The sequence below is a fragment of the Symphalangus syndactylus genome, chromosome 17, assembly GCF_028878055.3.
Source record: "Symphalangus syndactylus isolate Jambi chromosome 17, NHGRI_mSymSyn1-v2.1_pri, whole genome shotgun sequence".
NCBI classification, from domain to species: domain Eukaryota; kingdom Metazoa; phylum Chordata; class Mammalia; order Primates; family Hylobatidae; genus Symphalangus; species Symphalangus syndactylus.
Window position 1 is genome coordinate 81,252,875 of NC_072439.2, and position 24,145 is coordinate 81,277,019.

General features: G+C 39.8%; 1 protein-coding gene across 2 annotated transcripts; it reads left to right on the forward strand.

The window, feature by feature from the left end:
• Positions 1 to 648: 648 nt before the first annotated feature.
• On the forward strand, positions 649 to 24,023 carry ACTL6A (actin like 6A). Of its 2 annotated transcripts, none has more exons than XM_063621818.1 (14): positions 649 to 866; positions 5,171 to 5,247; positions 5,415 to 5,589; positions 9,067 to 9,167; positions 10,082 to 10,179; positions 11,914 to 12,008; positions 12,313 to 12,419; positions 12,517 to 12,606; positions 16,299 to 16,360; positions 16,550 to 16,664; positions 16,796 to 16,876; positions 18,903 to 18,998; positions 22,116 to 22,202; positions 23,546 to 24,023. In XM_063621818.1, exons 1-14 carry the CDS (start codon positions 842 to 844, stop codon positions 23,624 to 23,626), a joined length of 1,290 nt encoding a protein of 429 aa, XP_063477888.1. In that variant the 5' UTR covers positions 649 to 841; the 3' UTR covers positions 23,627 to 24,023. The 2 variants fall into 2 exon arrangements, with proteins under 2 accessions (XP_063477888.1, XP_063477889.1); XM_063621819.1 differs by lacking the exon at positions 649 to 866 and adding an exon at positions 3,687 to 4,015.
• Positions 24,024 to 24,145: the final 122 nt, after the last annotated feature.

Below are 24,145 nucleotides of genomic sequence, written 5' to 3' on the forward strand. Positions count from 1 at the left end.
GTGCTGGGATTACACGCGTGAGCCACCACGCCCGGCCTGAAATTTTTTTTTTTTTTTTTAAAGAAATGGGTAAGTTTTTTAATAGTTTTTAAAGCGCTACCTAGGTTTAGCTGGGATAATGCATCATTTCATTCTTCTTTTACTTATTAATAACCATTTTAAAAATTGGAAGATCCTATCAATCTGTCTGATTTACTGATTCCCCTATCCCAAAGTGGAGCGCAAAATTTTTATTTTTTCAACATAAAAGTTAGTTTAAAATACTTTTTCTTCAGAAAAAAACAAAGAAATCCGCATTCCCCACAGTCACTGGACAGGAATCTCGGCGTGGAGAAACCCGTTCCATTTCCAGAGGTCTACCTTCCCCTACCCGGGTTCCCGCCGCTCCTCAGCGCCCAGACGCACCTCCTAGACCCGCCCCCATGCTTCTTCTAGCCTTCCCCCTCCTTCTCCCACTGCCTCCGCCCATTCCCTCGCCCACCCGGGAAGCTCCGCCCCTCCAGCTCCGCAACCCAACTCCTTCTGTCCTGCTGTCGCTTTCCTCTTTCCCCGCCCCCATGGCTGCCTTCGATTGGCTAAACCTGCTGGGCCGCGGCGGGGATGCGGCGCAGCCGCATTCTGATTGGCTAGACTTAGGCCTGGACCCTCGTGATTGGCTGATAGAAGGAGCCAGCAAGTGTGGCTGAGCTCCGGGGTGTGTGGACGCCGCTTTGTTGCCTGAGGGGGGTGGTGGTGGAAGTTAAGGGAGTCAGGGGCTGTCGCTTCTCGGGACTCGCAGTCGCAGCCACTGCAGTCACTTCGCCAGTTAGCCCTTAGGGTAGGAGTCGCGCCAGCAGCAGCCATGAGCGGCGGCGTGTACGGGGGAGGTGAGTGAGTGCGGCCGGACGAGAGAGCGCGCCTTTTCGGCGTGTGGGCTTTGTAACCGCCGCTCCCAGCCCTCCCTCCCCGGCGTTCCCTTCCGGTCTCCCCCTCTCGGGACCCCGGCCTCCCCGCCCCGTCCCCGCCCCACGCTCTGCCCGCCCCTGGAGCCCACCCGGCTCGCCGTGCTCTTCGGGCGCCCTGGAGTGGCGGCTTTCTGTGGCCTCTTCCTGTCTCTGTCCCTGGAGGAGCAGGGTTTTGGGGTGCGCGCTCGGTTCTCTAGGGAGCCTCGGGCTGGGCGTTAGGCTTAGTCTAGCCGGCCGCCGGGCCCCAGCTTGGGTGACCGTCCCAGGGTCGCATCTCCCCCGGGTGCCTCCTGGACTCAGCTGTGTCGGGGCGCGTGTGCGCGCGCTTAAACTTGGAAGGTCCCGGCGGTTTGCAAGCGTGGACGGAGGGTTCCCAGAGTGTCCCATAGGTGGCAAAGCGAGCCTCAAGCCGTAGAACTGACTAGGGAAGCGGCGGCCACTTAGGGTACTGCCTCCTCCCCGTTTGCGCCCCATGCGCGAGCTGCCTCACCTTTCAGTAACTCCTGCGGGTTTGTTGGCTGCGGAGTCTCCAGAGTGACTCGTGGGCGGGTCTGTTTGAGATCAGTTCAGTAGCACGTGTAATTTAAGGATGCCCAGAAAGTTTGCTGGGGGTCGTAGGCGTGTTATTTTTTCACTTTCCTTGATTAGACTGTGGTGTGGTAGAAAAATTACCAGGTGCCGGGGGTTACAGACCTGGGTTGAAATATCCGCCTCACTCTTTATTAAGCGTTTTGGTCTTGGGCAATTTACGTAACTTTCCAACTTCAGGCCTCATTTATGGAATAATTCCTAGCCGATGGGGGTGGGCGTGAAGGTTAAATGAAATAATGCTACATTGGCCACTTAAAGTCTGGTCCATGGACCAGCAGTGTCAGCATCACCTGCAAGCCTGTTAGAAATGCAGGATCTCACGCGTCATTCAAAATCTACTGATTTAGAGCCTCCATTTTTCAATATCTGCGGGTTAATGGAAACACTGATACATATAATTCATGTGTTGGGTTGTGTTTGATGAGTTAGAGACCCAGAAAACAAATCCAGACTATTACTATGGTTACTGTGTCTAGTAGTGATGCTGTTTCTGTAAAGGATGTCATTTTACAGGTAGGAAACAACAAAAATAAGATTTTTCCTTCATGTTCCCCAAGAAAATCACATCACCCCTAAACTTGGAAGGAGAAAAACATTAAAATCCTCAAAAAGGAAAAAAGCCTTTTTAGTAGAGTAGAGGTTCAATTCTTGAGGATTTTTATACACTAGAAATTGCATCCTAGGTTTTAAACATCCAGAGCTCTGTGGTTCTATTAAGCCTCCTGCCTCCCATTGCCACTCTCCTACTTTGGGTTCATGGGGCTTGATTTTTAATGAAACAGGGTACAGGAATTAGGTGTATCTCCCATCCTGGAAAAGGAACAGATGTAAAATTCTAAGAATTTAGAGTCTTAAATTAAAATTCCACCATATCCAGTTTACTAAACTAATTAGGACAGGAAAATGAGCTGATATGTGGGATTTTTTCTATTTCACAAAAATGTTTTTTGAGTACTTGCTATGTGGCAGGTATAGGCTCTTGTCATCAAGAAGCTCAGTCTTGTAGATGAGTCCGTTAGGTAAATAGATACCGTATTCACTGATTCTTAGTTGTACATTTTTTCCCACATTTAAACTAAGCTGAAGTTGGAATATGTCTTTTTTTTTTTTTTTTAAATAGAGACGAGTCTTGAACTCCTGAGCTCAGGCAGTCCTCCCGCCTCAGCCTCCCAAAGTGCTAGCGTTACAGGTTTGAGCCACTGCCCCCAGTCAGAATATGTCTTAACAGTGCTGGCGTGGCAGAGTTTAATTGCCATATTATTTTGTTAGTGATGCAGGAAATAGTGGTGCATCATGTAGTTGATAGCATCTTATATTGATCAGAAATGGTAACTGTAATTCAATGAGAGATGTTCGTTGATACCAATATGTAGAAGGGGCCAGGTGCGGTGTAATCCCAACACCTTGGGAGGCCAAGGCGGGCGGATCGCTTGAGGCTAGGAGTTCAAGACCAGCTTGGCCAACATGACAAAACCCTGTCCTACTAAAAGTACAAAAATTAGCCGGGCGTGGTGGCGCATGCCTGGAGTCCCAGCTACTGGGGAGGCTGAGGCACAAGAGTCGCTTGAACTTGGAACTGCACTCCAGCCTGGATGACAGAGCAAGACTCTATCCTAAAAAAAAAAAAAAAAAAAACAACAAACATATATATGTCATATATATATATAAGTCATATATATATATAAGTCATATATATATATATAAATATAGTGCAAAGGTAGCTCAGAGAATAAAGTTATTGATTCCGTGTGGTGGAGTCAAGAGACTTTACAATAGAGGTAATGGGGATGATGGAGGAGGAGTGGAAAGGGACAGCATATGCAAAGGTTAGCTGAGTGAGAGTATGTGGTGTGTTCAGGAGATGACATATTACCCAGTAAGTTAGTGTATGAGGCAGGAAGTGAGACTGCTACCAGATTTTGCTACACCTTGAATTTCAACTGGCTAGAGTGATTTAAATTTTATCAAATTTAAATTGGGTCCTAATCCAGTATGACTGATGTTTTTAAGAGAAAATTCAGGCCAGGCGCAGTGGCTCACACCTGTTAAGCCCAACACTTTGGGAGGCAGAGGCGGGCGGATCACGAGGTCAGGAGATCAAGGCCATCCTGGCCAACATGGTGAAACCCCAACTCTACCCAAAATACAAAAAATTAGCCGGGCATGGCGGTGCACACCTGTAGTCCCAGCTACTCTGGAGGCCGAGGCAGGAGAATTGCTTGCACCCGGGAGGCAGAGGCCGCAATGAGCTGAGATCGTGCTATTGCACTCCAGCCTGGGTGACAGAGCAAGTCTCCGTCTCAAAAAAAAAAAAAAAACAATAACAATAACAACAAAAAACAGAGAAAATTCAGACTTGGACTTGTACAGAGGGAAGGCCATGTGAAGACAGAGGAGGAGATGGCCATCTACACACAGAGGCAGACCTCAGAAGAAACCAACTCTGCTGACACTTAGATCTACCTCCAGCCTCTAGAACTGTGAGAAAACTAATTTCTGTTGTTTAAGCCACACAGACTGTGGTACTTTATTATGGCAGCCCTACAAACTAATGCACACAGTTTAGGAAATTATGAATCCCTTCTTAGAATGTTTTTAAATTTTTATAAAAGAAACCAATTATAATAAAATATAGTTCTACCGTGGAAACTTTGGGAAGGCCACAAACCCATGTTAGGAGCCCCTTCCCTAATTTACCCTTTCCTGGGTAATATATTCTACTCCTATAGCTTCAACTTCTACCTAAACACTGATCTCAAATCTCTCTCTCTCTCTCTCAAGCTCTAACCAGTGTCTACATCTGTATCCTGAACTTTTTACTGTACATCAACACAATTGCATCTGATGTCTCATGGGTATCTCAAATTCAACACATCTGAAGCATTGCCTAACACATTGCTGACCACCAGTCCGCATTGGCAAAAACCTGAGAGTTGTGAACACCTCCATCTTTCAAGTTCTGCCAAATATTTCTCCTAAGTGTTTCTCAAATTCCCTCCTTTTTAATACCATTGCCACTGCCTTCAATCAAGCTCTTATCTCAACAGGGAAACTACAATTCCCCACAGATATTGTGCCTCCACCTCTTTGCCTCTTAAATCCACCCTTCCAACTGCTGCACTGTAATCTTTCAATACTGTAACTGTCCCTTCTGGTTCTCTTGTATTTCACCTATATCTTTGCAAATAATTCCCTTTAATAAGTAAACTGAAATTACCCAGTTTTAGTGTACCATTTAACTGATTGAACCTCTACTTAAATACGGTTTATGACTTGTTATATTTTAATTAAATGATTCTTTAAGGTGTATTTGAAACTAGGTTCAAGTGAGTAATAATATGAATATAATTGGGCTGAGTGCAGTGGCTCATGCCTGCAGCACTTTGGGATGCTGAGGCAGAGGATTGCTTGAGCCCTGGAGTTTGAGTCCAGCCTGGGCAACATAGTGAGACCTTATGTCTACAAAAAAATTTAAAAAATTAGCTGGGTGTGGTGACATGCATTGTAGTCCCAGCTACTTGGAAGACTGAGGTGGGAGGATTGCTTGAGCCTAGGAGGTTGAGGCTGCAGTGAGCCGTGATTTTCATATGGTACTTTTGCAAGCTGTTAATGCTAATTATCTTTAATCTTTTCAGATGAAGTTGGAGCCCTTGTTTTTGACATTGGATCCTATACTGTGAGAGCTGGTTATGCTGGTGAGGACTGCCCCAAGGTAGGTGTCATGTTAGAGTTAATTGGATATGTAGAGCCATTCATGTAAATTAAATTCATGCAGAAATTCTCACTCAAAACAAAATATAAGAAAATACATTAGTTGGGGAAAAAAATGCCTCCTTGATGAAAGGTGAAACCTGTATATCATGTTGCTGACTCTTACAGGTGGATTTTCCTACAGCTATTGGTATGATGGTAGAAAGAGACGACGGAAGCACATTAATGGAAATAGATGGCGATAAAGGCAAACAAGGCGGTCCCACCTACTACATAGATACTAATGCTCTGCGTGTTCCGAGGGAGAATATGGAGGCCATTTCACCTTTAAAAAATGGGATGGGTATGATGTTTTCCCCATGGAATTGATTATGGAGTGTACATGTTATATTTTAGATATAAAGCAGTAGCTTCCTATAAGTTGAACATCAACCATGGTTTTTTTGTTTTGTTTTGTTTTTTATTCCACAAACTGATTTCCAGACACTGAGAATACAAAGATGCATAAGAAATGTTCCTTTTCCTGCTTGTAATCCCAGCACTTTGGGAGGCCGAGGCGGGCAGATCACGAGGTCAGGAGATCGAGACCACAGTGAAACCCCGTCTCTACTAAAAATACAAAAAATTAGCCGGGCGTGGTGGCGGGCGCCTGTAGTCCCAGCTATTCGGAGAGGCTGAGGCAGGAGAATGGCGTGAACCCGGGAGGTGGAGCTTGCAGTGAGCCGAGACTGCGCCAGTGCACTCCAGCCTGGGCGACGGAGCGAGACTCCATCTCAAAAAAAAAAAAAAAAAAAAAAAAGAAATGTTCCTTTTCCTTAAAAGCTTACAGTTAGGGGAAATAGATGTATATATACAAATAATGGTATACAGTGGGATAAGTGCTATGATATAGGTATGTGCAGTGAGCAATGAAATTAGAGAGGAGAGGTGTTTGACTCTAGTGTTGGGAGTCAGTGATGGTTTTCACAAAGGAGGTAACTTGTGATGAATCTTGATCAATGAATAAGAATTAGCTTGGCTGACAAAGCTGGGTAAAGCAAAGGGACCAGCATGTGTGAAGGGATGGAATTGTGAAAGAAACTTATGTGCTTAAAAATGTAATACAATTAAGTATGGTTGCAGCATTGGGCTCATTAGGGTCAGTATCAGGAAAGGTAGGCAGAGAGCAGTAGCAGGAAAGGTAGGCAGGGAACAGTCATAAAAGGGCTTGTAAACCATCCCAGGGTTGTATTAAGCTAGTGACTGAAGGATAACCCCAAAGGAATTTAAGCAGATGTGATGGTAAGAGTCCAGATGAGAAATGAAAAAGGTTTAAACTATTATATAATGCTGGTAGAGATTCTGAAGGGACTTTCCGGGTAACCAGGAGACAGATGGTACTAAATGATCGAGGGAGTGAAAGCAAGAGATAAGTTGAGAAAGTTTCCTAGATTTTTGGTTGGGGTAACTCTGAACAGAGAGTACCATGCATTGAGATAGGAATAGAAAGGGAAGGAGCAAGTTTTATGGTTTTAAAAGGCATGGTTGGCCATGCGTGGTGGCTTGCGCCTGTATAATCCAGCACTTTGGGAGGCTGAGACTGCAGGTGGATTGCTTGAGTCTAGGAGTTTGAGACCAGCCTGAGCAACATGGTGAAACCTCATCTCTACTAAAAATACAAAAATTTGCCAGGTGTGGTGATGTGTACCACCTGTAATCCCAGCTACTCTGGAGGCTGAGGCACGAGAATCACTTGAACCCAGGATGCAGAGGTTGCAACTGAGATCCCATGACTGCACACCAACCTGGGTGACAGAGTGAGACTGTCTCAAAAAAAAAAAAAAAAAAAAAAGCAAGCTTATTAGGGATAGCCAAAATCACTCTCAGGTTCAATTATTCACCAGCAAGACTCACTCACAGGACTCAGCATATGGTTGTATTCACAGCTAAGATTTATTGTACTGAAGATTCAGATACAAAACAAAATCGACAAAGGGAAAAGGGACAGGGGATGATGAAGTCCAGATGCAAGCTTTGGAGAGTCTTCTCACAGTGCAGTCACACAGGACGTGCTTAATCCCTCCAGCAACAAGTTATAACCTATGTTACCTTCCAGGAGAACTCTGAGACTCAGTACCTAAGGATTTTACAGAGGGGTGGTTATGTAGGTACCATCTACCTGGCATGTAACAAAATTTTAGATTCTTAGAAGGAAAGCAAGTGTTCAGAACAAACCACATTGTATAAACAGTGTAGGTGTAGCGAGCTACTCTTACCATTTAGGGACAAGTTTTATATGAACATAGGGAACTGTTTGCCAGTCATGTTTCCAGACACCAGCTAAGAGTCAGCCTTATAAGCAGGCCTTTCTCAGGCTTGCAGTGTTAACTCTTTCATGTGTAGTAAGTAAAGGATTTTACAGAGGGCTGATTATGTAGGTACCATCTACCTGGCATGTAACAAAATTTTACATGTTCTAAGCATTGAGTTCAAAGTGCTTAGAACATCCAGGTGATAATTCAGTAAACAGGGGAATAAAAGGTTATAAGAAAGATTTTAAGACATGGAGTTGCATTTTATTACTCTGAAAAAATTTGGAATATGAGAAGAGGATTGAAGATGGAGTTCCTAGCAAAAGCCTGTTGTATATTTTAACCAATAGAGAATAAAAGGTACCCTTGAAGGAGAATGAAAGGGAACAATTAGGGATGTAGGAAAAAAATCAGGAGAAGAACAAGAAAAGAAAAAGTTTCTGGAAGCATAAAATTCCAGTTTTTCTCAGTGTTTTCTGCTGTGACATTGAAAGCTTTACAGTAAGAAAGAAGTTAAAAAAATCCAGGTGGGCCTGTGGAAATATATAATTAATGACATTTTTTCTTTGGGCTGTGACAGAAAAGTTTGTAAACTCTTGTGTAGGCAATGCTGTCATAATTTAGAGAAGTCAGATGAGATTAAAAATGTTAAGTATCCATGAATTTGCCTAGTAGAAGATCATTAGTGGCTGGGGGCAGTGGCTCACGCCCGTAATCCCAGCACTTTGGAGGCCAAGGTGGGCAGATCACCTGAGGTCAGGAGTTCGAGACCAGCCTGGCCAACGTGGTGAAACCCTGTCTCTACTAAAAATGCAAAAATTAGTTGGATATGGTGGCGGGCACCTGTAATCCCAGCTACTTGGGAGCCTGAGGCAGGAGAATTGCTTGACCCCAGGAGGCGGAGGTTGCAGTGAGCTGAGATTGCGCCATTGCACTCCAGTCTGGGCGACAGAGCAAGACTCCATCTCAAAAAAAAAAAAAGAAAAAAGAAGATCATTAGTGACTTATGTCAGTAGTTTCAATAAAATGTTTAGGTGGAAGCCAAATTGAAGACAGATGCTCTTCTTTGAATTTTTAACATGTCTTTTAGTCTTTTTCCAAATAGACTGTAAATTTTTTTGAGTATCGGATCTAGACCATACAATTCTTTTTTTTTTTTTTAAATCCAGCTGTAGTATCATCAGAAGGCCATACAATTCTTCTGTACTTCCTATTATCATTCTGATCGCATTCTGGGCCTCTAATAAGTATTCATTGAATTGAATAACATTTACTTCGTATTTTAGGTCTGTTAGATTAATTACATTTGGGACAGGTCTGGGGGCTGGAGGGACCAAAAAGAAGTTCTATATATCTAGAAGGCAAAGGTAATCTCTATATAAAGTACTGTGGTATGAAGTTGGTCTGTAAAATCAGTAGGTTCTGTATTCTAAAGTATTAATTGTTAAGTCATGGAAACAATTTCTCAAAAGATGCTGTATTCATCTTCAACTATGCATTGTTTCCAAGTTACTAATCTTATATTCTAGTTGAAGACTGGGATAGTTTCCAGGCTATTTTGGATCATACCTACAAAATGCATGTCAAATCAGAAGCCAGTCTCCATCCTGTTCTCATGTCAGAGGCACCGGTGAGATAAAGGTTTTCTTTTTCATGTTTCTCTAGTTGTTTTTTTTTTCTTTTTTTCCTTAGTTTTCTACTCATTTGATGAATATTTTTCTTTAAAGAGGCATAGAAATTCATATTCTGAATTTGAAAATTAGGGAAAAGAATTAATTTTTTAATACTATTGTAACTTTTATTTTAGTGTTCCAATAAATAAAATATCCAGAGAACAACAAAACACCCTAATGGATTCTTGTGGTTCTTTATGTATTTCTAGGGATTTGTTTAACATTTTATTTACTAGGACTCCTTCTCATTTTGAATTATGAATCATTTCTTGTGCCCCAAGAGCAGCGTGTATCTACTTTTATCCAAGTTTCCAAGAGAGAATTGAGATGTTGAACAAGGGCTGGAAATTTCTGGACCAAAGTCTCTTGTGAAATACATTTGGTACATAGACAAAAAGGTCCCAGAAAGCAAGCATAATGCTCATAAATTATCAGTATCTTATTATTACTAACTTGTAGTATGCTTTTATGAATACCAACTATAAGTGGGAGAATTTGGTGGTCTAAAATTCGTACTTTGGATTTGGATTACAATATTTACTCTTTAGATTTAATAATATGTTTATAAGAATCCTGATTTCCTCATATGTGGAAAAGTCTGTAATTTCTAAAATTTATAGAAGCAATTTTATTATTAAAGAATTTTAATTCTTATCTGATTGATTTATTAAATTTAATCTACATCTAAAGAAATATTATAGAGGTTTTGTTTTTTATTTTTGTGAGCTATTATGAAAGATGATTTCCCATGGTATTTTATTCTGTTCTTAATGTTTTATATCTTTGTTAATATAGTGCTAGATTTTATCTGGAGATAAAAACAACTTTTTAATTCTTAATAACTTGCATTTCTTTTTCCCCTCTTCTCAAGTGGAATACTAGAGCAAAGAGAGAGAAACTGACAGAGTTAATGTTTGAACACTACAACATCCCTGCATTCTTCCTTTGCAAAACTGCAGTTTTGACAGCGTATCCTTGAAAGAGTAATACCTTTCCTCTTGAAGTATATATGATACTACTGAATGTGATAACTCTGGAAGAAGACATAAGCCAATTATTGCTTGTTCAGAAGTTTTTTTCCCTTTTCTCTTGCTTTTTAGCTATTCATCTTTTAGTATTTCTTATTAGAACTGATGATACACCAGAAGGAATGAGGGAAATAAAGTAACACTCAAATTCTGAGTGTTAAGACGTTTTTTTTGTTTTTAAGAAGGGGCATGTGGATAGAAGGCAATGTTTTAACCAGTTGGTTAGATAAATTGAAAGATTGCCATTTTAAAATCTCCCTCCCTTCCAATATCATAGAAAACTGGAAATTGGCTGTAAATTCATTCTCCTTCAAATTTAGTCAGTCATCAAATCCTACTTATTCTTCCCTGCTATTTGCTTCTCTCTGTCCCACTGACACAGCATTAGGATGAAGCTATTTCCAGGGTTACTGAAGCACATCCTCTTGTCTGCCCATTCTTTACACTGTTGCTCTAATAATCTATTTTTATTTATTTATTTATTTGGTAGAGATGGAGTTTTGCCATGTTGCCCAGGCTGCTCTCGAACTCCTGGACTTAAGCGATCTGCTTGCCTCAGTCTCCCAAAGTGCTGGGATTACAGGCATGAGCCACCATGCTCAGCCTCTAATAATCTTTCTAAAGTGCTAGTCTGCTTTAAGCCAGAATCGTCTTGTACATTTCTTCCTTTATTTTATTTTCAGACCGTACTAAGGTACTTGCAGTTCTCTGACCTCGCTGTGTTCTCTTGCCTCTTGGTCTTCCCACATGCTCCTACTATTGCCCATTCCCTTCCCCAGATTTTACTATTGAGTATCTCAGGAATAGGTTTCTCTTTTACACCACCACCTTCCCTGGGACATCCTGAGCTTTTCTTTTTACAGCTTTATTGATCATCTACTTCACTAAACAGGATAACCTTCAGGGAAAAGGCAGTTTTGGTGCAACATTATGTGTCTACTGTGTTAAAGGAATTTTAGTGCCAGGTGAGCAGCCTCCCTCCTTTCCTCCCTCCCTCCTTATTAAGCACCAGACTTAGTAGACACCTAATAGATGCTCAGTAAATATTTGATGAATGAGTGAATGTCCCTACTCCTAAACATCAGTTTAGTATATTCAGGTAGTATAGGCCTTCTGCAGCATAGAACTGTGGAAAATGGGATCTGCCAGTATTCACCAACTGTGAAATTCACCTGGAATAGTTTTCCCGCTCATTGAGTTGGAGGAGATAGGAAGTGCCACATGGCTGCCAAACTGCTGAAACAGCTCTTCAATGCTTTGTGAGAATGGTTATAGTCCCTAGCTCAATTGTCACAACCTCCCACTGTTATTACCAAGTTTCTGTATATTTTGTTAAATAAATGCATCTCAGTTTGCTGTAAGCTCTTTGATCAGTCTCCAGAGACTTTTAGTGATTATGTTAATTTTGACCAGCTTAATAGTAGCTGTTTCTAGGACAAAGGTTTCCCTGAGTTCCTGATACCTCCATTCTGGAATTCCTGCCTCTTGCTATTTGTTTTTAAGCCAGAAGTATTATTTTATACCAATTTTTATCCCTAGATTCACTGTAATACATTTTTAACTATAAGGTACATGTTTAAGAAATAGTTTCTGAAACATTATAAGAGCCTGCACTTTACAATAAACATTATTTTAGCGGCCTTGATACTTTCTTTTCCTTAATGTTTTAAACTAGATTTGCTAATGGTCGTTCTACTGGGCTGATTTTGGACAGTGGAGCCACTCATACCACTGCAATTCCAGTCCACGATGGCTATGTCCTTCAACAAGGTAAATGTATTTAACCAGGATACACTGAGATGATTTTAGATGCCATGAGGATGCACATAATGAAATAAAATGATGAGTAGCACTACTAAAGCATATCAGTTTCTGAATAAGATTTTAAGTATGTTAAAAATCTTTAGTATATAATGTATATTTAAAACTGATGCATGGCTTTATTTATGTGTTGAAGGATAGTTCAGTTCATTCTACCTGAAAAAGTTATTCACATAAACACACCCACAGAGGAAATTCATTCTAGGAAGTTTGGACTTACTGCTCTCTTAGCCTTGTTTCATCTGTTTCATAGGCATTGTGAAATCCCCTCTTGCTGGAGACTTTATTACTATGCAATGCAGAGAACTCTTCCAAGAAATGAATATTGAATTGGTTCCTCCATATATGATTGCATCAAAAGTAAGTAATTATTGAATTTTCTTTGTAGAACTTACTTCTAGCTCCCCCACCCCTATGAAATGAACTCTGTTAACCTAGCATCTCTTGGTACTCTCAGGAAGCTGTTCGTGAAGGATCTCCAGCAAACTGGAAAAGAAAAGAGAAGTTGCCTCAGGTTACGAGGTCTTGGCACAATTATATGTGTAATGTAAGTAACCCTCATTCTCTTTACAAAAATGTTACAGGCTTTTTGCATGAGTATTAAAAAAAGTTATATATAGGCTGTAAATCCTTGAGTAAAATATGGGCACTTTATATTTTCAAGCTCTTTTTTTTTTTATTACTAAATATATTTTGAAGATTAAATAGAACATGATCTCAGGGTCACACTCTATATTTTTAATGATATTTTACTAACAAAAGAGCCTTGCTGTGAGAGGCATGCTTTTCATATTTGCCAAACAGATATCTCTACAAATTACTACATATTCACTTGGATTACTGTGGTGAGACCTGGAAGGAATTTTGGTTTTATGCTATTCTGAACATTTTTGGCTGAGAAAATGGCTTTAGGATTTGTAGAGGCCTACTAGTATGTCTCAGTTATGTTCTGTTTCCTAGCATTAGTCAGCAGTATCAAAAATGTGTTTTTGTTCAGAACAAGGAAGCCATGAGAGATTCTCTTTACTAAAAACCCATCTCTGAACTTATGGCTTACTGATGGGAAAGAGGTTAGTAAAACAACCTGACACCACAGATACGCCTTAATGTCTTTTAAAAAAAAAACAAAAAAAACTGTTATTTTAGGTTCAGGGGTACATGTGCAGGTTTGTTATATAGGTAAACTCGTGTCACAGAAGTTTGTTGTACAGATTATTGTCCCCCAGGTACTAAGCCTAGCACCCAATAGTTATTTTTTTCTGCTCCATTCCCTTGTCCCTCAGTGAGTTCCCACTGTCTGTTGTTCCCTTCTTTGTGTCCATGTGTTCTCATCATCTAGCTCCCACTTGTGAGAACGTGCTGTATTTGGTTTTCTGTTCCTGCATTAGCTTGCTAAGGATAATGGCCTCCAGCTCCATCCCTGTTCCTTCAAAGGACATGATCTCATTCTTTTTTTTTTTTTTTCACTGCATAATATTCCATGGTCTGTATGTACCACATTTTCTTAATACAGTCTTCCACTGATGGGCATTTAAGTTGATTCCATGTCTTTGCTATTGTGAATAGTGGTGCAGTGAACATACGCATACATGTGTCTTTATGATAGACTGATTTATATTCCTTTGGGTATATACCCAGTAATGAGATTGCCGGGTCAAGTGGTAGTTCTGGGCCAGGCATGGTGGCTCACGCCTGTAATTTGAGAGGCTGAGGTGGGTGGATCCCTTGAGCTCAGGAGTTAGAGACCAGCCTGGGAAACATGGCAAAACCCTGTCTCTACAAAAACAGAAAAATTAGCTAAGTGGGGCCGGGTGTGGTGGCTCACGCTTGTAATCCCAGCACTTGGGGAGGCCGAGGTGGGTGGATTACCTGAGGTCAGGAGTTCGAGACCAGCCTGGCCAACATAGTGAAACCCTGTCTCTAAAAATATAAAAAAATTAGCTGGGTGTGGTGGTGGGTACCTGTAATCCCAGCTACTTGGGAGGCTGAGGCAGGAGAATTGCTTGAACCCAGGAGATGGATGTTGCAGTGAGCCAGCACGGTGCCACTGCACTCCTGCCTGGGCAACGGAGTGAGACTCCATCTTAAAAAAAGAAAGAAAAATTAGCTAAGTGTGAGGGTGTGCACCTTTAGTCCCAGCTATGTGGGAGACTGACGTGGGAGAATCACCTGAGCCCTGGGAGGTCGAGGCTGCAGTGAGCTGTGATTGCACCAGTGCCCTCTAGCCTGGGTAACAGAGTGAGAACCCATCTCAAAAAAGAAAAAAACAAATGGTAGTTCTGTTTTTAGCTCTTTGAGGAATTGCCACACGGCTTTCAACAATGGTTGAACTAATTTACATTCTCATCAAAAGTGAATAAACGTTCGCTTTTCTCTGCAGCCGTGTCGCAGCATCTGTTACTTATTTTTCTCAAGACAGAGTCTTGCTTTGTCGCCCAGGCTGGAGCACAGTGGTGCAGTCTCGGCTCACTGCAACCTCCGTCTCCCGGGTTCAAGCTATTCTCCTACCTCAGCCTCCCAAGTAGCTGGGACTACAGGCGCATGCCACCACACCTGGCTAATTTTTGTATTCTTAGTTGGCCAGGCTGGTCTCGAACCCTTGACCTCATGATCCACCCGCCTCAGCCTCCCAAAATGCTAGGATTACAGGCGTGAGCCACCGTGCCCGGCCCTATTTTTTCACTTTTTAATAATAAATAATAGCCATTCTGACTGGTGTGAGATGGTGTATCATTGTGGTTTTGATTTTCATTTATCTGATGGTCAGTGATATTGAGCCTTTTTTCGTATGCTATTGGCCGCATGTATGTTTTTTTTGAAGTGTCTGTTAGTGTTCTTTGCCCACTTTTTAATGAGGCTTTTTTTTTTTGTTCCTTATAGAAGCTGGATATTAGACCTTTGTTAGATACATAGTTTGCAAATATTTTCTCCTGTTCTGTCTCTTGATAGAAATTAATGTGTATCCAGCAAAAGAAACTAAGAGTAAAATTATGAGAGGGATCATATCTATCTGACAGGTTTTAAGAAAATTATTTATATCATATATATATATATATATATATATATATATAAAGACAGGGTTGGCTGGGCACAGTGGCTCATGCCTGTAATCCCAGCACTTTGGGAGGCCGAGGCAGCAGATCACTTGAGGCAAAGAGTTCAAGACTATCCTGGCCAACATGGTGAAAACCCGTCTCTACTAAAAATACAAAAATTAGCTGAGTGTGGTGCTGAGCACCTGTAATCCCAGCTACTTGGGAGGCTGAGGCAGAAGAATTGCTTGAACACGGGAGGTGGAGGTTGCATTGAGCCGAGATTGTGCCACTGCATTCCAGCCTGGATGACAGAGCAAGACTCTGTCTCAAAAAATAAATAAATAAATAAATAAATAAAGACAGGGTCTTTCTCTGTCACCCAGGCTGGAGTGCAGTGGTGCAATTGTAGTTCACTGCAGCCTCAAACATCTGGGCTCCCCCTGCCTCAGCCTCCTAAGTAGGGAGGACTACAGGTGCATGCCACCATGCCCGGCTAATTTATTTTTTATTTTTATAGAGACAGTGTCTTGCTATGTTGCCCAGGCTGGTCTTGAACTCCTGGCCTCAAGCGATCCTCCTGTCTCGGCCTCTCAAAGTGCTGAGATTACAGGCATGAGCCACTGCACCCAGCTCTATCTGACAGTTTTTGCACCTAAAGATAAAGATTTTGTCTGTGTGTACATGTAATATATGAGGAAAAATTAGGATGATTTGTCATTTTTCCTAGATATTAGGCAAGATTTTTCCAGAGGTCGTGTTAGTTCACAGCATTTTATTAAACTGTTTTATACTATGTACAGTCATTAAAAGTTGCACAAAATGTGATGTATATGCACATGTGTATATGTAGGTAATGAAATCTTGCTTCTAATCTAGCTTATTTTTAAGGAGAAAGTGGTGTTCTGAAATTGGTTTTGTTATGCAGGACTGTGGTGCAGGGGTTCCTGCCCCTGCAGTTGTTTATCTCTCGCTTCATAACTGTTGTAACTTAAATGTGTGTAATTTAGCTTCTAATGCAAATGTTTAGAATTAGGTTTCTTGATACTCAGAATCCTTGTTAGGTACATTTATACTCTTGAAATGATTTACCCATCTAGAAACATGGTCCAATTTCATTCCGAAAAGTATTTAAAATATGTTATAAAAGTATCGATTACAAAGATAAATCTCAACCTTGTTTGTTACTTTTTTCTTTTACTCATAGTGTGTTATCCAGGATTTTCAAGCTTCGGTACTTCAAGTGTCAGATTCAACTTATGATGAACAGTATGTTTTCTTATTTAAATTGTATACTTTATAAATGAGGAAAGGATTTGTTTTAAAAATATAGAAAGTACTTAATTGAATGTTTAAAATATTCTTACTCCCCATTTTTTATGTTGATAATTCCCTAGTAGTTAATTTTGAAGAGAATTATTTTTGTCTTTTGTGTAATACGGTTTAATATGTTTTCAGAGTGGCTGCACAGATGCCAACTGTTCATTATGAATTCCCCAATGGCTACAATTGTGATTTTGGTGCAGAGCGGCTAAAGATTCCAGAAGGATTATTTGACCCTTCCAATGTAAAGGTATAAAAGCTTATTTCATAATTAGTCTGGCTTTTCCTATATAGGTAAAGAGCTTTTGTGGCTAAAATGTTTTGGATATGCTTTACTGTATGAAGAACTTCCATGTGACTACTTGTTTTCTTTTGTTGTAGGGGTTATCAGGAAACACAATGTTAGGAGTCAGTCATGTTGTCACCACAAGTGTTGGGATGTGTGATATTGATATCAGACCAGTAAGTGCCAGTCTCCTGTTATGGTTTAAAGGTATCTTTTAGGGGACTGAAATGCCCCCAAATCATTGTTAGATTGACAGTGACCTAATGGTTGTCAATGTCATTGACTTTGAAGTTCATTTTATAACAGTATATGTAAAAAGATGAAGTACTAGAAAAGGAAAAATGTGCAACTCTAGAGCTATGGTGTCCAGTTTTGTAGCTACCCGCCACATGTGGCAATTTAAATTAATAAAAACATAAAACTCAATTCTTCAGTTGTAGTAGCCTCATTATAAATGTGGCTAGTGGCTGCTGCATCAGACAGCGCACATATAGAACATTTGCATCATCACAGAAAGTTCTTGTAGACAGTGCTGTGCTAGAGATTTCCTGAAATGTGGCAAACCAAAATATGTGTTGTTGGTGATTTTCTTACAGATAGCACAACTTCTTTTATTTTTCAGGAAGGTGTGGTTTAAATTATGAGTAACTTTCACATGAAGTTTATTTTAAATGACCTTCATATTTTTTGTGCTTTGTCAGGTTTTAAATACTAACTCCATTTATATACTTCACTCATTATCAGTGATAGGTTCTTGGAGACTGCAACTTTAACTGAAATGATGTACAGTAGGTCCTTGAAGGACATTGTTTCAGGAAAAAATTGGTTTTGTTACATGTCATTTTGCTGAAAGTCAGTTTCCAAGGTCATATTGATGACATTAAATGAGGACTGACTTTATCTTATTGAAACCCAATTCAGCTTATCAACCACATACTGCCTAGATTTTGAGTAAATTAATTTGCTTAAAGCATAGTGCTAATAGCTACTATGTTGTTCAAAAAAGGCTTTGAGTGGCTATGGAAATCATACTTTATTTTACCTTTATTTCACCTGGTAACCTAGTAGGCATGTGATGTTTCTAGGACAATAGTAGTATAAGTTTGGGATTTTTTAGCCCAAATACAATTCCACCTTTGGGGAAAGGTAATTGAATTGAAGTATATTTGTTGCAACAGTGATAACTTTGTTTTTAGTGAAGTTTCTCCTTTTAACTAATGAGATACTTTTGCATTCCATTTTCTACTTCAAAATTGAGATGATTTAGACATTTGAAATGTTTTAAAAATAGGAACTTACCCACTAAAACAGGTTGACACTTAACTTTCTGATGCATACATGCAAATTCAAAGTAAATACACTCCTTATAAAAGTAATTTATTTTTATTTGGGAAGGCCTTAGCATGTGTGTTTTGGAAAAGCTCCCATGTGCTTCTGATGCTTACCTCTGCAAAAGAGAAAGGTAGCAATAATTTTGGCAAGGAATATGTTCAGAGTTTATCATTGTCTTTCGTAATCATAAAATAATTGTCTAATTTTGAATATCCTAACTTACAGATAAGCATTCTTTTTCAAAATATTTGTAATTTTAATTTTTGGCTGGTGGTTGCTATTAATATTTCCAGATGAGCATTCTAAGATAAAGTCATTATAAAATGTACTTCTAATTAAATATTGGCAGCTATCTGCCAAAAAAAAAATTATGATTTTTAGAATTATTCCTTTAAGTCAGTGGTTCTTAAAACTTTGTGCACATTAAAATAATCTTGGGAGTTAAAACCATGCCTGCCAGGCACATTGGCATGTAGTCCCAGCTACTTGGGAGCCTGAAGCAGGATTGTTTGAACCCAGGAGTTTGAGGCTGTAGTACACTATGACTGTGCCTGTGAATAGCCACTGCATTCCAATGTAGGCAATATAATGAGACCCCGTCTCTAAAAGTAACCTTGCCTTGATCCCATCCCCGGACATTTTTATTTAATTGACCCTAGGAATTTGTGTTTTAAAAGCTCCTTAGATGAGTTGAATGTATAGCCAGGATGGAGAATTGATGGATTAAGCTATTAGGTCTATATAATAGTAAAACATTTCCAAAAAACGAAAGTGAAAATTGTAGTAGAGCACATGGTTATATTTGTAGTTGTATTTAAAACTTTTGGAAACATGTGGAACTGATTGATTTTTCTTGTATTTTTATCCTAGGGTCTCTATGGCAGTGTAATAGTGGCAGGAGGAAACACACTAATACAGAGTTTTACTGACAGGTTGAATAGAGAGCTGTCTCAGAAAACTCCTCCAGTAAGTTCTGTTTGTTCTTTAATGGTATTCTTCAGTCATATATTTCCTCACTGATGGTGTAATTTTGTAGATAAGGGTTCATTTTTCAATAGATACATGATATTTTGTGTGTGCCTCGTATAGTATCACTGAAGTTAATATCCTTTAACCAAGTTTTCCTAGTTGACATCTATTAGTTTCTCTTAAATTATTTGAATCTCATTTATTAACTTAATATTTAAATACGTATAGTCTGCTAGGCACTAGTCCCTGCACACCAAGGGCTCAGCCTACTAGGATGGTTAGACATGCAGAAAATGGTGACTGTAACATGCTCAACAATTCAGTACGTCATGAACGAGGTGCTGTCGGGAACAGCAAGAAGCCACTACTTAACTCTCTAGGAGTATCAGAGGATAGCCTCATGAAGAAGCTATAGTTTGATTGAATAGTTCAACTCATTGCTAATTTATGAAAGGATATCTAGATGGAGGGAATAAAACCATTTATAAAAATACTAAGAGAAGATGGGTATGTTCCAGTGATTCAGAGTAGTTGGTTTCTAGTCTTTACATAAGTGGGAAAAGCAATATGGCTAGAAAGATGGATTAGTTTTCTAGAGCTGCCATAACAAAGTACATGTTGGTGGCTTAAAACAACAGAAATTTATTGTCTTACAGTTCTTGAGGCTAGAGGCCTCAAGGTGTCAGTGGAGCTATGCTGAATCTCTAGGGGAAAATACTTCCTTCTTCACAGGATAAAATCTAGCAGTGGACTGATGAGCCCATATGTTTGTTTTAAAAAGATCAGTGGGTATACTATAATAACTTTTAAAAGAATAGAAAAACTCGGTTTGAGAAGGTAATTTATATAGTACTTCGATAACAGAATGACAGTTACAATCTTTTAACTTTAAAATTTCTATCAGCTGGGCGCGGTGGCTCACGCCTACAATTCCAGCACTTTGGGAGGCCGAGGCAGATGGATTACGAGGTCAGGAGACCAGCCTGGCCAACATGGTGAAACCCTGTCTTTACTAAGAATACAAAAATTAGCTGGGCCTGGTGGCGGGCGCCTCTAATTCCAGCTACTCGGAAGGCTGATGCAGGAGAATTGCTTGAACCTGGGAGGCGGAGGTTGCGGTGAGCCGAGATCACGCCACTGCGCTCCAGCCTGGGCGACAGAGCGAGACTCCATCTCAAAAAAAAAAAAAAAAAAAAAAAATACAAAAATTAGCCGGACATGGTGGCACATGCCTGTAATCCTAGCTACTTGGGAGGCTGAGGAAGGAGAATTGCTTGAACCCAGGGGAGGTTGCAGTGAGCCGAGATCATGCCACTGCACTCCAGTCTGGGTGACAAAGCAAGACTCTGGCTCAGGGAAAAAAAAAAAAAAAAAAAAAAAAAAACTTGAAGTGGTTTTTTTGTAAGGTGTTCTGCACTAAAGATTAAATTTAAAAAACATTAGTGGTTATATATGCCCTAACAGTATCTATAAATCTGTATATTTAATAGTCTTTTCGCTTCCCATATAGAAGAATGTTTTACATATGCCACATTTCTATAATTAAAAGTGATATCTAAATATATAGGCACACAGTTGACATCTGCCTTGTATTTTCTAAATTCTTGGAGATCTAGGGCATACCTGAATTATAATACTAATCATTAGATCCACTGATTGATTGATTTGAGATTTATTTATTTATTCACTTGAGACGGAGTCTTGCTCTTGTCCCCCAGGCTGGAGCGCAGTGGCGTGGTATCGGCTCACTGCAACCTCCGCCTCCTGAGTTCAAGCGATTATCCTACCTCAGCTTCCCAAGTAGCCGGGATTACAGCCATGTTCCACCACACCCGGCTAATTTTTTTAGTAGAGACGGGGTTTCTCCATGCTGGTCAGGCTGGTCTCAAACTCCCGACCTCAGGTGATCCACCCGCCTCGGCCTCCCAAAGTGCCAGGATTACAGGCGTGAGCCACCGCACTGGCCTATAATACTAATGATTAGATTTCATAGAAAGCCCCTGAATAATGAATACAGATAAGCATGACTCAAGGTGTGGTCAAGGCCAGTTAGAAACTATCCTTGTCCTTTAGGAGGTGGTAACAATCTACGAAAGAACAGGGAAAAAAGTCTATTTAATAGTTACCAATCTTTCTCACCTACAAAAACCCACTTTACCCTATCCCCAGTACCTTCCACCCACCCATATCCCATACTATGCCCACCCCTGCTGTACACATACTTATTTCACTTTGAAAAGCTCAAAAAATGTGTTCATTTATAGAATAATAGGAAGATGTCAACAACTTGAGAACTATCCCCAGAGGCAGATTCCTCTGGGGAATCAGATTCCAAGAAAAAAACCTCTTGATACAGGAAGTGAGATAGGGGATCGTACTGTGCAATAAAGTTTTGTGTTACCAAGAGAAAATGAGAGTCAGAACAGAAGCACTAATTTGGAAGGAAAGTAGTATGAATAAAAAACTGACCTGAAATCTGATGGATGCGTTTTTATTTGGAAGGGTTGGGGTGAACTAAGGAGGGATTAGGATAGCATGAAAGCCTAGAAAGGAAGCAGTTAGAAGGACGGGGAGGACTACAGAAAGGGAGACAGATTGGGATGATAATTAGGTTGGTGTTGGATGAAATGAAATAATAAAGACTTAGCACAGCACCAGATTTATAGTGTTAGGTGTGGTTTTGCTATTTTAGGATGGAAATTGTGAATGCTATACTTCAGTATGCAGTTTTTTAAAGTTTGTATATTTTCCATCATATAATTGCATATTAAAAGCCATAATCAAAGTACTTTAAAAGTCTATATATTAGTCTAACCTATGCTTGTTATCCTAGCTATTTCAAAATTACCATATTTTAATCAGTGTTTGAACCACAGGGAGCCATTAAGAAGTCTGTCAAAATTGAATTTCCTGGCTGGGTGCAGTGGCTCATGCATGTAATCCCAGCACTTTGGGAGGCTGAGATGGGCGGATTGCTTGAGTGCAAAAGTTGAAGACCAGCCTGGACAATATGGCGAGCAAAACCCTGTCTCTATTTAAAAAAAAAAAGAAAAAAGAATTTCCTAAGTTGAGTCACAAGATTTGATTGTACTAATGCATATTCTTCTATTTCAGAGCATGCGGTTGAAATTGATTGCAAATAATACAACAGTGGAACGGAGGTTTAGCTCATGGATTGGCGGCTCCATTCTAGCCTCTTTGGTTAGTTGATGAGCTACTCTGCAAAAGTGTTCTTACTGAATTATACTAGTAAAAATACAAAAAATAATTCCAGTGCTTCATTTATCTTTGCATTTTATAACTGTCAAATGAGTGGAGGACCTAATGGAATAACCAGTTTTATGTGTTCTGATATAACAAAATGCCTCTTTGCCTAATTAGTGGACATTTTCCAGCCTAATTTCAATGTCCCCTCTCAGAGGTGGAAATATGTTAATGTATGCATGCCTTTTCTAATAATACCCCCCACTGGCACTGGTCAGGGCTTGTCTGGAGTGCATTTAAAATTAAAACATTCCTTCTCAAGTTCTGGTCATTCCCCAGTCTACAGTGAGGTCTAGGAAGTCAGGAATTGGTCTTGGAGCAAATGGTGAAGTCATGGTGCTGGCTGTAAGATGTTGCTTGAACTACCATCTGCCTTGAATAAGGACAAAAAGTCCTTGTACTTTTCTGCATCCTGGACTTAGACCATTTCTCCCTTTATATACAGTTTATATACTTATATATATATATACAGTATATATACTTATATATATATACTGTATATATACACTTATATATACAGTATATATACAGTATATATATACATATATACTGTATATATACAGTTTATATACATATATATATATATATATATGTATATAAAGGGGGAGGATGCCCTTTACCTCAGAGCAACAAAAGTAAATGTCATTCAATAGTCAGTCAAGCCTTCTGACAATTTCTGTTATTGCCTTAGGTTGGCATCAAGCCATCACACCTAAACCCTCAGTCTTCCTTGCCAGATATTTTCTAAATCCTGTACAATGTAACAGATACAGAAGGACTTGGTATTCTTTTTAACCATAAAGGCAAGGCTAAATAGTGTGTTTGGATGGTTCTAGAGGAGGGCAGAAATAATCGAGTACTATTTTGGGGGACGGGACTCTTAAGTGAATTATTCAAAGTTTAGGAGTTATGAAAATAAGATATTAAAAGAAAAAAAAAAGGCTGGTGCAGTGTCTCAAACCTATAATTCCAGCACTTTGGGAGGCTGAGGCAGGAGGATCACAGGTGCCCAGGAGTATAAGACCAGCCTGGGCAACATAGTGTGAGATCCCATCTCTACAACAATTAAAATTAGGCCAGGTGGCATGCCCCTGGAGTTCCAGGCTGAGATGGGAGGATCCCTTGAACCAAGGAGTTCGAGGTTGTTGTGAGCTACGATCATGCCATTGCACTCCAGCCTGGCTGACAGAGCAAGACCCTCTCTCAAAAAAATAAATTAAAAAAAGCCATTTCTAGCAAGAAGTAAGGCATAATTATATAAATTTCTTTCCATTTTACAGGGTACCTTTCAACAGATGTGGATTTCCAAGCAAGAATATGAAGAAGGAGGGAAGCAGTGTGTAGAAAGAAAATGCCCTTGAGAAAGAGTTCCCAAGCTTCTACCTTCCTTTTGTCACCTTACGTTTCATAGCTTTAGTATACTCAGGAAAAGAATGACCATCTTTTGTAGAATGTTTATACATTTTTGCATATTTCAATTTCCACTTAAATTTTTTAAAGCTTTAACTGGCTCTATAAATTAAGTTTGTGCTTTCCTTGAAATGCACTTATTCTTATTACAAGCATTTTATAATTTTGTATAAATGACTATTTTCTCTAAATATTTTGCTTTCAGTAAAATGCTTTCCAACTCTGTTTAGTGTATTAATTACCAGTGGATTGGTAGAATTGCTTTTTATTGACCAGTAAAAGTTACTGCCTATTCTTTTTACCTTAGGCTTATAGAATCAAATAAAAATTAGCCATTCCAGAAATATATTTTGGACTGTTGTGCACTGTGATTACTACTTTAAGGACTAAATGTATTTCTGATTATTTTGAATCAAAGTACTCACTGTTTATTAACAGCAGTACCCACATCCTCTTCATATCCTATTAAC